The sequence below is a fragment of the Aedes aegypti genome, chromosome 2 (assembly GCF_002204515.2).
Source record: "Aedes aegypti strain LVP_AGWG chromosome 2, AaegL5.0 Primary Assembly, whole genome shotgun sequence".
In the NCBI taxonomy this organism is placed as follows: Eukaryota; Metazoa; Arthropoda; class Insecta; order Diptera; family Culicidae; genus Aedes; species Aedes aegypti.
In genome coordinates, this window is record NC_035108.1 from 23,098,867 (window position 1) to 23,112,803 (window position 13,937).

General features: G+C 34.0%; 1 protein-coding gene across 9 annotated transcripts in view; it reads right to left on the reverse strand.

Annotated features, from left to right (window-relative positions):
* LOC5571255 (potassium voltage-gated channel subfamily H member 6) overlaps positions 1 to 13,937 on the reverse strand; it is a 529,023-nt gene that overhangs the window by 55,995 nt on the left and 459,091 nt on the right. For 8 of the 9 annotated variants that reach the window (XM_021840247.1, XM_021840253.1, XM_021840246.1 and 5 more), the window contains one exon: positions 12,302 to 12,322. The exons of the other annotated variant lie outside the window; for it this stretch is intronic. In XM_021840247.1, the coding sequence (XP_021695939.1) occupies positions 12,302 to 12,322 (21 nt within the window). The remainder of the gene's footprint in view (positions 1 to 12,301; positions 12,323 to 13,937) is intronic. 9 annotated transcript variants of the gene reach the window in all.

Below are 13,937 nucleotides of genomic sequence, written 5' to 3' on the forward strand. Positions count from 1 at the left end.
GTAGTTAAAATAAGAAAAATTATAACACAATTTTCTCTAAACAAAATTGAAACAAAAAATGTTATAATTTAAACAAAAATGTAACGTATTAAGTTTCAAATCAACAAAAATATAACTCATTTTGTTAATTTCCATAACTAAATTATAACTAAATTTGTTATAAGCTATTGATCTCAACTTTTTTATAACAAACTAGTGGTCCCGGCAAACTTCGTCTTGCCATCAAGTAGGCTGTTAAAACCGCTATGAATCGTCCCATACACAATGACAGTTTCGTTCATTCTCGTTTTTCCTACTTTCCTGGTGAACATTCTGGAACTTTTATACACACAAACACGTCGGAACCTTTGACGAATGAAATGGAGAAAGAATCATCTAAATCCGTTGCCCCGTTCGTGAGCCATTTCGTGACAAACAAACACCGTTCCATTTTCATTTATATAGATAGATAGATTGTGTTATAATTATGTTTTAAATTGAAACAAATTTGAAACAACGTTCGTTATTATAACTGATTTTGTTTTAATCATTTCAAATTTCATATACCATCTTTAAGTGCTCCTACCAAGAATGAAACAAAATTTATTATTTGTAACAAATTTTGATATAATTGTGCTACATCTTGATATAATTGTGCTACAGTCGGGTACTCGACCAGTGGATTACAACAAAATAGTAGTACAATTATATTGAAATTTGTTACAAATAACAAATTTTGTTTCTTTTTTGTTAGAAGCAATTATAACATAATTAAAACAAAAACAGTTATAATAAAAAAGCCTGCTTCAAATTTGTTTCAATTTAAAACATTATTAGAACAAAATTTTTTATTAAAAATTCGGAAGCAATTGGTCATAACAAATTTTGTTATAATTCAGTTATGGAAAATAACCAAATGAGTTATATTCATGTTTGATTTGAATCATAATGAGTTACATATTTGTTTAAATTATAACATATTTTGTTTAGTATAGAGGATGTGATGTGATTTGTAATATATTTTTAGTTATTTTATCTAAAATCTAGCCAAAATTATATTATTTTTTGTTAGAAAGAAAGGCGTTAAATGAGTAACAATATCTGTTACAACTCTGTTGTAATCCACTGGTCGGGTAACCATTGGATTCATTACGGTACTGAGAAAGATCATGTTGTGATATTGTTTACAGTTATATGTGTTATTTATTGTAAGAATTACTTAGATCTTAGAGGATTCTTGCATTGATTTCTAAAAAAAACTCTTTGAAATAAATCCTTATGGAGTGCTTGCTGCAATGATTTGAGAAGCTTTTTAAGGTTGATAAAGGAATTCTCAGTAGTACCTGAAAGATGAATTTTCATGGGGATTCGTAGTAAAATATAAAAAGGAGTTTCATCATGAAGTTTCATATATTTAGAATAAAGAATTTTTCAATAAAATTAGGAGGATTGTCCAAACTAATCTCTATTTAGTTCAATTTTCGCAAAGTTAATAAAACAAACTTTGGGAGACATGTTGTTCATAGACTTTTCCACAGAGGCAATTTTTTTTTGAAACTTTCAAAAAAATATCCGGGTTTTAATTCTGATATTGTTCAAAGCATTATTCTTATGATGCTTACTGAAAGAGCAATCTTGCCAAATTATTAGAATTTTCTTAAAAATGTTTGATCGCTTCTAAGAAGCCGTGAAGAATTTATTATGATTAAAAAGCTCATTTAGGTTTTCACTGGTTATTACAGAAACTACTTAAGGACTGTTTCCTAAATTCCTCGTGTTTTCATACCCAAAGAAATTTGTTGGGACATATTTGAATTTTTTTCAAATTTTACTTCTGGAAATTCTTTAAAAATCTGTTTTTTTAATTACATTGCCCATATAACCATAGCCGTCGCATATAATTTTTATGAACCAACACATTTTTCTTCGCGATATTCTTGTTTTAATCTACACTTTACTATGCATTCAAAAATTAACACACTTAGTTGCGTAAATAATCAACTTTTTACCCCCGCAGCAATAGAGTGCGGCTTATTTCGAAAGTTATCAAAACCAAAAATTCTTGTGCTCTTCTGAATTCGAATCACATGAAAGGAGAAACCTCAAAGTTCGAACCAAACATATTTTAAGCTTTATTCAGTATTGGACAAAACATTTGCAACTATTTCGACTTTCCATACAAAATGACCAACTTTGGTAAGCTAGATCTCAGTTATTTATGGACCGGTTTGTATGAAATTTTCACAGAACATCAGATATAACTTGAATTTTAACATATATTTTTGAATAATTTATCCAATCACGAGTTTATAAGTTATGACGGTTTATTTAGAGTGTAACTTTCGAGGAAAAATTCAAAACTATTTATCTCAAAATAGCCTTACACAAAAACTGTCTTCAGCAAACTTGTTCATCTCGTTAAAATTTACAACTTTGCTGAGGATACCATGAAGCTATTCCTTCAATATGTTTAGTGTCAATCATAAAAAGTCGTCAAAAAATTCACTTTAGTCAAACCGTTATTGGTTTTAAACTTGTGATTGGAAAAATCACTCAAAAATGTATGTTAAAATTAAAGTTATTACTGATTTTCTGCCAAAATTTCATTCAAATCGGTCCATAAATAACTGAGATATAGCTTACCAAAGTTGGTTATTTTGTATGGAAAATCGAAAAAGTTGCAAATGTATTGTTCAATACTGTAGGTGGCGCAAAAGACTTGCAGGTTAATTTTCAAGTTATAAAATATGACCTTCAGTGAACTTGGTTATTTTCCTACGAATTTAAAACTATTGATTTTAACTAAATTTACGAAACGTTCGTAGAACATTAAATTTGAATAAAATCATAACTAGTCTTAGGTAAAAGCTGAGAGACAGGAGACAGCTCACTGACAGCTGGAATGTTTTCTAGCCGTCTTTGACTTCTTTTTTCAATTCTTGAGTAGTGCACAACGGTCAGATGAACTTATTTTGGTCAAAATCATATCCTGTTGAATATGAATACAAGAAAACAGTTCGCCTACACACAACTATATATAGGTATTCTACTTTCTAAAATGTGAAATCTAAAAACACCTAGAAATTTTAATTACGTTTACTTGAATTTCGACACTTTTTCACATTCTGCCCTCCGAATGTGTTGGTTTTCCAGTGACAGTTGGTGACAGGTTCCCTTGACTTTTGGGAGCTCGCAATTTAAGCCAGCTGTCTCCTCTCTTTCAGGGTTAAAGCAGTGAATCAATTGTCACTCAACACGCATCAACAAAGACATTGTCAGCTCCTATTCTTGTTGCAACAATTTTATTCCGCAACATCAGTTCATCACCACTTGAACAGAATATGACAATGATCGATCACCACGTGCGAAGCGATTTTCTGTACTTCGCATTGCCATTTTCGAGAACTTTCTCCGTGTTGGTGAACATTGACACATTATCGAACAGCATCCATGGAACAAATTCAGTTTTGTATTTAAAATAACTGAATTATTGCGAGTTGAAAAAGTTGCTACAATATTGCGCCCTGTGATTGTCATAAAATTTTTGATTTTGATTGTATCCCTATCCGCAAAAGTTGGGACAAACGGTTGTGAGCGAGTTTGCTTTGTTGTTTGTTTTTCGTCTGTTTTGATGACAAATGGATTCACTGGGTAAAAGTAGTTTTCTCCCAATTTTTTACAAATAACTGAAAAAATCATACTTGTTTGACCATAATTTCATAAATGCTCAACCAATTTCAAATCTTTTTACAGTCATCCCTCCATGAGTCGATATTGAAGGGACCATCGACTCATGGAAATATCGAGTCATGGAACAGCATTGCTATGGAAAACTGTTTGAGGGGACCATCATAGTAACCATGAAATTAGGTTTTTAGTATGGTTCCATGAGTCGATATCGAGTAATGGAACATCGACTCATGGAGGTTTAACTGTATATGCTTTTGAGTTGATTTAAAACTGTTTATGCAGCACATTTAATAAAAAAAATGTTTTTATTTAGTTATTTTACAAAAAGATAATTTTAATGAAAAATTCCATTTTTTTCAATTTTTAATAAAAAAAGCTGAAATTGGATTTTTTCCATTTGTTAAACCTTCAAAGGGGTCTTTGCATTGTTTTATTAAAATTATTTTTGCATTTATGAAAAATTATACATACATTATTCAACTCGTAGTTATAACAAGATGCTTTATAAACCTTAGTTTAATGCTAAAAATGTAATATCTGGCACAAATTTAAAAAAATGATGTTTCGAAAACATGTTTTTAGCAGGTTTTGTTAAAATATTAGGTCAAAATATTTTAAATGCAATGTTTACACAATTAAAAAAAAACTTAATCAGCTTCAAAAGTAAATAAATTAATTAGGGTCGGTGGACGGTCCCCTATAGTCGCACTAGTGGCTTTTTACGGCCGTTTCGCTGGTAATCGTAGCAAAATAATTTTTGACATGAAGATCAGTAGCTATTTATCTAAGTACCATTGACACACAGCTCGATTTTGTTAAAAAAAATTGATCGAAATAAATAGATTTGCTTAAAATTTTAGCTCCCTTGCACCTATAGTTAACCGATTGTTCCTATAGTAGTACTACTAAGAGAAACTATTTTGTTATTAAACAAAATAGTTGATAAATTAGGAACTTTTTTAAATCAATCGAACGTTTTTGATCCACACTTCAAAGGAAAAATTTAAAGTTTTGTAAAAATACGGTTTTGATTTGTGTTTTGCCTATTCCGTGAGGCTAGTGCTACTATAGGAACAGAAATTAGGAATAGTGCTACTATAGGCACATGTGTTCCTATAGTGGCACAAGCGATAATAAATACAAAAACATGAGTTTTCGTATGTTTCATAATTTTTCCACAAAGCCAAGATAAAAAGCTTTCAGATGATCTAAAAATAATTCCGCAAGCTTTATTTTTCGATTTTATACGAATATTTGTTCTTAGCTATGCGGCTATTGGTATATTGGCCCTAACTCATTACGCGTGGTAAAGATGGACAAATTATGGGTGAAATTATGATAAAAATCGCACTCGCTCGTTCCGAGTGTGAAGAACATGAGATGGATGGAAATTGGTTATGAAAGGGGTCCGCGTGGTCTGTAGGGATTTGAATTCTAAACTTGTAACCAACTCAGTTATTGGGTCACCAAGTGGCTCGGTAGCTTAGTTGTTAAAGTGCTAGTCTAGCATACAAGAGTCCTGGGTTCAAATCCCAGCCGAGCACGTGGATTTTTTTTTCATAATTTCACCCATAATTTGTCCATCTTTACCACGCGTAATGAGTTAATTAATTTAATAACCATGCGGATTGGATTACCGAACAGCTCAATATAAGTGTCAATTTATATTCAAAAGTAAGTTAAAAAATATGAAATCGGATGAGCTATCATGATGTTATGGTCGAATAGAGGTGATTTTTCCAGGGAAATGAAGAAAAATTGGAGAAAACTTCTTTAAACTAAAACTAGTTTTGATTTTGAACAAACTTGATGTTCTACAAACTTTTCAAAAATTTAGTTTTTATAAGAATATACATTAGAATGATGCAAAAAGCCTTTAAATTAATTAGAAAATAACAAAGTTATGATAACAGTGAATGTCTTATTTTTTAACTTGAAAATTCATTTTCGAGACGCTTGAACAATATTTTTGGTTCAAATTTTATTTTTTTTTTTATTTGATTTGAATTCAGAAGAGCAAAAGAATTTTTGGTTTTGGGAAATTTTGACAACTATACCGCACCCTACGCAGCAGTGAATTATGTTTAAGTTTATATTTTTACTGATCTTCATTGCAAAAAATCAGTAATATTTTTGATTGTTCTAACTCAATAACGCATGAAGAAATGTACTTGAAAATTATGAACACTTGTATGAGAAAAAAAACTGCAATCCTTGAGGGACATTTATTATATGGAATGGTTATGCTTTTCTCGGATGTACAGTCGACTCTCCACATCTCTATATTGAAGGAACCTTCAGATCACAACTGAGTAGGTGCGCTGACTGACTGACGCTGAAGAGGACTACGAGTGGTAATTTTAATACGCCTAGCTGTCAAAAGGTAAGCAATAAGGATGGAATGAAAAAATCAAAACTCATATATAATTTCTTAGGACCATCAAGAGTACCCCCGAAGGTACATAGCAAAAGAAAACATACATTCGATCTTTCCGGACAAACATGAAAAAAGGGCCAAAGTTTCATAAGCATTTAGTTTTTACTTTTATTGGAAAAAATGAAAAGATGCGTATTTCAATACTTTATATTCAATCGGAATGAAAGGTGCTCTCGTGACATTACTTTTGAATAAGCATGAGTTGATTCTCATTGGATTTTTGTCACGATTGATGAAATGCGAAAATATATTTTGATCAATTTGGCGCTTTTAACATGTTTGTCCATTATTTAAGAGCTCTCACTGTGAGCCAGGCTCACTTTGACGTACAGAAATTTCATATCAGTACCTCCCAGGTTATTAATAATAGACATATCGACAAGTGGAGAGAAAATCGGGAACCAAAACCAACAAAAACACATCGGGTTATGCAGATATCCAGATAAGAAGGATATCGAGAATTGGAGAGAGATAATGTATGCGGAATGAAAGAACCGAAGAAATCATACGGAGAGATTCAAAATATGGAACATCGAGATGTGGAGAGTCGAATGTATTCTAAGAATATGTTCATGAATTTCTGTAACATCTTTTTCGAAAACTTGTTCAAAGCTCTGCAAAAGTACTTATTTCGTAAAAGTTTCTACACATTTATCAAATAATTATGACAATTGTAATTTTAAAAAACTAACTTAGATTTTATTCATGATTCCATCCAATTATTTCGCTACAATTTTTGTTTGCAATTTTCTAAAATAATTGTAGAATATTCTGTAGAACGATTCTTTGAAATTACTCCGCAATGGCCCACCCTGCCTGTTAGGTACTGCTTCAGTGTTATGGAGGTGTGTGATATCACTACTAATGACACAGGAAAAAGTTGAAACAAGAAAAACATGTTTCCAAAAACAAATGATAATCACTTTTTACTTCCATTTTTTAATTGGAAAGCTCCAAAAATTTTCCCGGAAAAATTTCTGACGATTCCCTCGCGCGCGCTTGGGTTGTAGCAGTGCTTGGCCATTTAGTGTGAAGAAAAAATCTGATCGGAATCCGAGTGAACGGGGGTAGGATACAGCGGGGTCAAAATCTCAACCAACTTGTGATGGCGCCTGAATTAATATTAAACGAGTTGTTGGTCGGTTTTCCTTTGCTTGTCGTTCCTATCACTACTAGACGCGGTGAGGAGATTAACGTCACCCGCGGGATAAGCGGTTTAAGTGCGTCGGAGTGTGGGTGTTTGCGGTTACGAAGGTGCTTCGAGAAGGTTGAATTATTTTTTCTGTTGTTACGGGGGAAAGAAATTCATCTTGATGGAAGTCCCTTCGGTATTGGGGGAGTCAGGCATGAATTAGTGTGGTCAAATTATTGGACTTTGACCGCTTTCATGACGGGCTCCAGCAATCGTGGTGTTTGCAAATTGGAATAACAATTGCAAGCAGCACTGTTTAATTTGGCATGTTTCGGAGGAAAAGTTTACTTTTCCGGAAGCATGGTCTTCCAACAAGATGAATGGTAGCGGCCGTAAGCAATTTTGCGTGTTCTACTGATCTAAGGTGCTTCAGAGCTTGTGCTGTTCATTTTACCTAATATGAGTACTTACGTGACATTGAAGGTATTTGATATGAGTGGCTGATATTAACAAACAAATTCTGGCAACACTTCTACTGGTGGGCCACTCACTACCCCTTATTCTACGACTGGCGTGAGGTGAGTATTGTCGGTCTCATATTGCGCGGTGACAAATGTCGACTCGAGTGAAGTGGGTTTCGATTTGATTCACAAGGCGAGTCACTTCACTCGAGTATTTTTGACAAAGTTTCTCAAAGTTCACTTCTTTTCTCGATCATTTCAGTGTAGTGTTGGTAATAATTGAATAAACTAGTTGAGAACTAGGGGGTCAACAACAAGCAGCCAAGCTACTATCAAGCCTAAATTTTTATCAAAATGATCCGAGTATGCCTAGGAGTGTGTGATCATTACTTCGTCACGTTAAAAAAAATAAACATTTTGTGTGACACAAAAACTTTTAACTTTTAAAAGTATTTAAGGAACGTTGTACTTGGATTTATTGATGCATATGCTTTATTTTCAGATAGTTGTGGAATATTTTAAACTAAAATACGGTCAGATACTATCCGATTCGGCTGATTTATTGGACTTATTGTCTGCATCCAACTGTAAAAGCTTTCTGTGAAGTATTTTAAGTGTGCACCTTGGAAATGGTTTCTAGTGAGACAAGCAAACAAACAACGATTAGCACTGGTGGAAAAAAATGTGTTCAAAGACTAAAATGTTCGAGACCGTCCCCTCAGTTTCACCTGTTTAACACGTTTATTTTTATCACATATCTTTAGTCAGTGGGCTATGGGTTTAATCTTATGTGAGTCCTCTTTGTTTGCAAGTCTAGGCATCTTTCAGTTTTCCTTTTCCCTCTTCAAGTCTCAGGATAATTTAAAAAAATCACTAGACTCAGAAACGAACGAGTAGTACCAAGATTTTCATTATGTTTTCAACCATGACGAGCCGATGACCAATGCAAAACTGAGTTGTAGATAACCCTTTATTCGACAATCTCGCAATCTGCATGAACTCACGCAGATGCATTGGTAAGAATGTTCAGAAGTGAGCAACCAAATGTAGTATGAGCTCCTCAAGCTTGCCCTCATTGACCAGCATTCAAAAGTAGAGAGTGCCATTGATGACTGAAAGCACTATATTATCAGTACTTCTGCGCTGAAAATGATTGGTAGTTTCAAGTTTTTACCTGATTATTCCGTTGTTGAAAGTTGACTAATAAATCCAAGTTCATTCTGATTTGTTTTTTGTTCAATGCCTTTATTTTATCTTGAATTTATATTTCGTTCACTATCATAACGGCGTATGTTCATTGATCGATTACTCTGCATCGAATTTCTATTTGTATTGTTTTCTGAAATTCAGTACAATTTCGTAAGATTTTGTAATTAAGAATGAAGGAGGAGCATAAGGACTTCCTCCTGATTCGAGAATAATATGTAGTCGCAAACATTCACATGGCCATATTTTGAGGATGAGGAGAAGTCGGTTATTACCAATATGCCGTTATAATACTGGACGCGAGATATTACTTGTTTGTTTCATCGGAAGAAGCAGAGTTATTTATCTTTTATCATGAAAGTTTCAAATTCAAGCCAAATAATTAACTTTATTTTTTTTTAAACTGATGTTGTCTTTCCTTAGCAAATCTTTATCAGCCACTCATATCAATTGGAACATTTTACGCGTTACAGTATCCTAAGGAATGACATATAGGGTAGTTGTACCAGTTACGGACATAATGGTTCCCAATTTCGCCATACGTGATAATTAAATTGCTTTCAAATTTTCAATCAAGTTGTTTGATATCAAACAGGTATATTTGATTTGTTTCAAAACATTCAAAAGGATTCAAAATGTAAAAGTTTTCGAGAATTCACATATGGCCAAATAGGGAATCACTACAGCCAAGACTGGTACACTTTCCCTAAATGATAGATTCATTTAATTTATAGCTTTACGTCAGCTTTCAGCTCATGATACACAGATTTTTCAAATCTCTACAGCTAACGATACACTCACCTGCTAAATACCAAACACATATTCACTTTATTTGTGAATGATCCCTTTTATATAAAATAGTCAAAATTAAACCTTGCGTTTCTTATGTTAGTTACTATAAGTGCACCCAATATATTACGCATCTATCTTACTGTTTAATAGCACCACTCTCTATTCCTAGAAAAAAATCAACTGTTTTTTACGTAGCTTACAAGAGTCACACACATATTTACTCACACCGTCAAATTGAAGAAACTGTATTCAAAGATTATTTCATAGTGTTCACAAAAACAAAGAAAAGTAATTTCTAAGTAATAAAAGTAAAACAGTTATCAAAAATTACAGTACTACACACAAAAGTGAGAAGAAAAAATGGTTCGGAATGAAGCCCCTGCCAGAGTGTGATTGGGCTGAAGGAGTCTGTCGGTGTAAGTGCGAAAGTATGCGGATGACTGACTGACCAACTGTATGGGTTCGAAGTAGGCGGTGGAACAATCGGATACGCACGCATCCACACGCACGCACAACAAGTGACAGCTGTTTCCGCACCAGAAATTCTTAGCCTACTGCTTGCGGTGTGGGCTTTCTCATAGGCCATCAGGATCTGATTGCATATGGAATGTAATGTGGAAACAGCTGCCGCGCACATTGGATCGCTAGGTGGCGCTGGCTTCCCATGGCGCGAACAAGTTGCATGCGTGTGTTTGTTTTTTCGCGATCGATTGGTGTTGTATTGGGAGCTACGAGTGCGATGATGTGTGAGTGCGTGTATGGTTCAGCAGATGAAACAGGGGGATGGAATATGACGTGATTTTGAATTTTGCCTCGTCACCTATTGCATTTGATTTTAATTTTTAGACGGGAATGAAATTTTAATAGATTTTTTGGTTTTTGAATTTTGGTCTACTTGCCGTATTCTTCTTATCTTTTATAGTTTGAATGTATTTGAAATTGCCTTTACGTTGCCCTTGGTCGTTAGAAACAGAAGAAGTAATTGATTTGGGTTTTTGAGGGTCAACAAATTTTGAAAGTGTGATAAAATAAATTGAGAGAAATAAAGTTTTGGAACTGAATAGAAAAATAGATAACTTTTTTAAATACTGGCAGCAAGGAATAAAAGAAGGGGGCGAGTGAGCGTAAGGTAATTTTCTTACTGGTTAAGTAAGCATAAATAAATGGAAACTATTCAGCATTTTGAGGTAAAATAATCAAATAATCTGCACCAAATGGACGGGCAGAGTAAGTAGTATTTTGAAGCATTGATTTTTTGCTCATAGTCTGGTAAGACAGAAATGTAGCTTGCAATTTTGTAGCGACGGGTCTAGTCAAACGCATAAGCATTGATTGAAATAGTTCGAAAGCTAATGCTGGACTTGGTAACGACAGGCGTTCAAAATAGCTTGGATAGAAAAATGTATCAAAAAAGTCGTAGTTTTCTGTTTTGCTGTGGAAAATATACGACACCTGCTAGAAACCATAACTAAGGTGTGACAAAAACAGCAATCAAGCTAGAATTAAGATCAAAAAAAAAAAACGTGTGGGTGTGTATACATTTTGTAAGTTAAACTTGTGTGTACGTGTACTCAAACTCAAACCACATGAAAGCTTTGCTCGATTGTGGGAAAACAAAATTAAAACATATACCTTAGCCTACTTGGATTGATTTCGGATCGAACAGCGAGCCATGTTCCAGTAGCAAAAGCTTTTATTTCAGCTTAGTTAGCTCACTGTTCTGATTTTCCATTTCGGGTGCCTAGCAACAAACAGCACAAATAATATACTTGGGTCCGCACTAACCAGGGGCTCAATTTTGTTGTTTTTCGGGTTATCTTCCCCTCGTCAAAACTCTGAACCGATTATTACGAAAGGCACATTCCATTCTGACAGACGTTGGATGCTTTGACATTTGGGGTTATCGGTCGACTGGATCATGGGTGTATTTACAAATGGACGATACAACAAGTAACGGAACAAAACAAAATAAACTGGACGAGAAAACTTCAGCAAAGACCGGTTGCTTTTCTTGTCAGTTATTTTGCTTTCTTTGTACAGTTAATGATGTAAGGAGAGAATGCTTTCTCTAAGCTTTAAAGGAAGCGGAAGCGATTTAGCTGCAACAAAGTCATACCAAACAATGTTGAGGAAGAGAAAACAAAGCTCATAAACAGGAAACTGATTGTATACTGATACATCATAAAAAAGAAACGTCCAACAAACGTTACTATGAGGGAATTTCAGCTTAACGCTTCATTCCGTTTCTCTTTCGGGATTAGCGATTTAATCAAATTCTGTGGTTTATCAGCGCGAAAAGTAAAAGAAGGTGTACAATATTATCGAAAACCAAATCAATACAACAAATCAAAACTTATGATTAGTAAAAATGAACAAGGTTTATTATACAAAAATACAAATCAAAAGTAGGAAATGATTCTCTGGATTGCCGTTCAAATAGATCAAAAATTTTCTTTTTGTTCCTCGGAGTAGTGATGAACTTTTTATGTAATTTACAGACATGTCGTCGAATTGTTTGGATTCGTTTAAGGGACAGTGGAAAAGAAACAAATTGTGGAAATAGGGGTGGCTTAAGGTGTTTAGATCGAATGTAAAGGATAATACCTCATCTTTGTCCAAGCCAAGCTGTAAAATATATATAGAACCGGCGTCATTTAGTAGACTTAAGGTAGTAAAAGTAGTAGTAGTGGTTGATTATAAAACATTAAAGTAAAGAAGGCGAAGTTTGATTCAAAGGGGAGCTTGGTGGTGGTGTGTTGAAGCAAAAAAGTAAGGAAACGAAATAATTAGACTCCTTTCCGGTTTCTGATTTTCTCGGTACATCTGCCACAATAATTCGTCTTGGAATAAAAAAAAATAAACCGACGAACTGCTAACAAACCGGTTGGAAATTTTCCATCTTCAATGGAACTGCAAGAATCGTCTGAAATCATTTCTTCACGTTGCGTCACGAAAGCAAATAGTCAAAGCACAGACAAATAGACGTGACTTCCACTCTGAATCGGTGGCTAACAGAACCATCGCTTGTAAAACACTTTTTCCATCTGCTGGTTGCTATGAATCCAGTTAAACTGTCCCTAGATAGCAGCAAAGTTACTCAGAATGGTTACGGAATCATTGGTACAAAAACGTCTATTTGTCTGTGCTCAATAAGTAGGAGCAGAAAGTACAAAGCACAGCAAGGAACGGAAAAATGACAGTTATTGACAATAAGTTATTGTTATCGAAGTTGGTACGCACGTGTGGGTTTTCAAAAAAAAAGTCAATCATGGGCGGATACGTTCATGGAAAACAACTTATGGAAAATATCACTCAGAACGGAACGTTCCTAGTGAACCGTGACAAGAATGGTTTGTAATTTCATGCTCGTTGACTGATTGAAGTGTACCGATTGTTAAAATTTCCAATGGAATGGAATTCATCGTGGGAGATGTATCATGAGCACGGAAAGGGAAAAATCTCAGAACAGGAGTAAATTGAAGTAAGATAACTATGATGAAGATCCTAACTATTCGATAGTTTTGGTGTTTGGCGTTGTTTCGCTGCTGGTTAAACCTACTGACCCCAACGGGAGTGAAAGTGGATTGTGGCGAACATTCAGAGGAAAAGTCATTTGGATAGATGACAGACAGGGAAATAGGATAAACTTTACTAGTTTCAAATGTTAAAATGAGCTTGCGGTAGCTCTATTTTTCATGCTTGGTAGAAACAGTTTTAATAGGAGCGTAGTGGTTTTAGTGAACAGTTTTTGTCGCATGAATTTAACATTGTGTCAGTAGTTGCACACATTGCATTCATTTAATTGATTGTAGAACTTTTCTATGTTGGTGTTAAGTAATTTAATACTATTAGCAATTTAAAAACGTACATATTTAAATATTTTCTCGTCGAAAACAGTAATTGTTTTATAGCATCCATTGAACTGAAAATCTCCTTAATAAAGATAATATAAAAAATAATTGTTTTAAGTATAAGATTTCTAGAACACATTCCAAATAGTAACATATCCTAGGCTTTTTTTATGGAACTCCATTTCATTTGATGGACAACTTAAATTAAATACTTAATGGGAAGATTTATCGGAGTCATACCTCAAATCCTCAAGAGTGAAAATCTGGAGAACCAGACAGTACACGCTGACTAGACCAATCAATCAACGATCATTGAACGACTGTCTGGTACAACTATTCTTTTTTACGAATTACGAATACACATGTGCAGTAAATAACATAAGCAAAAA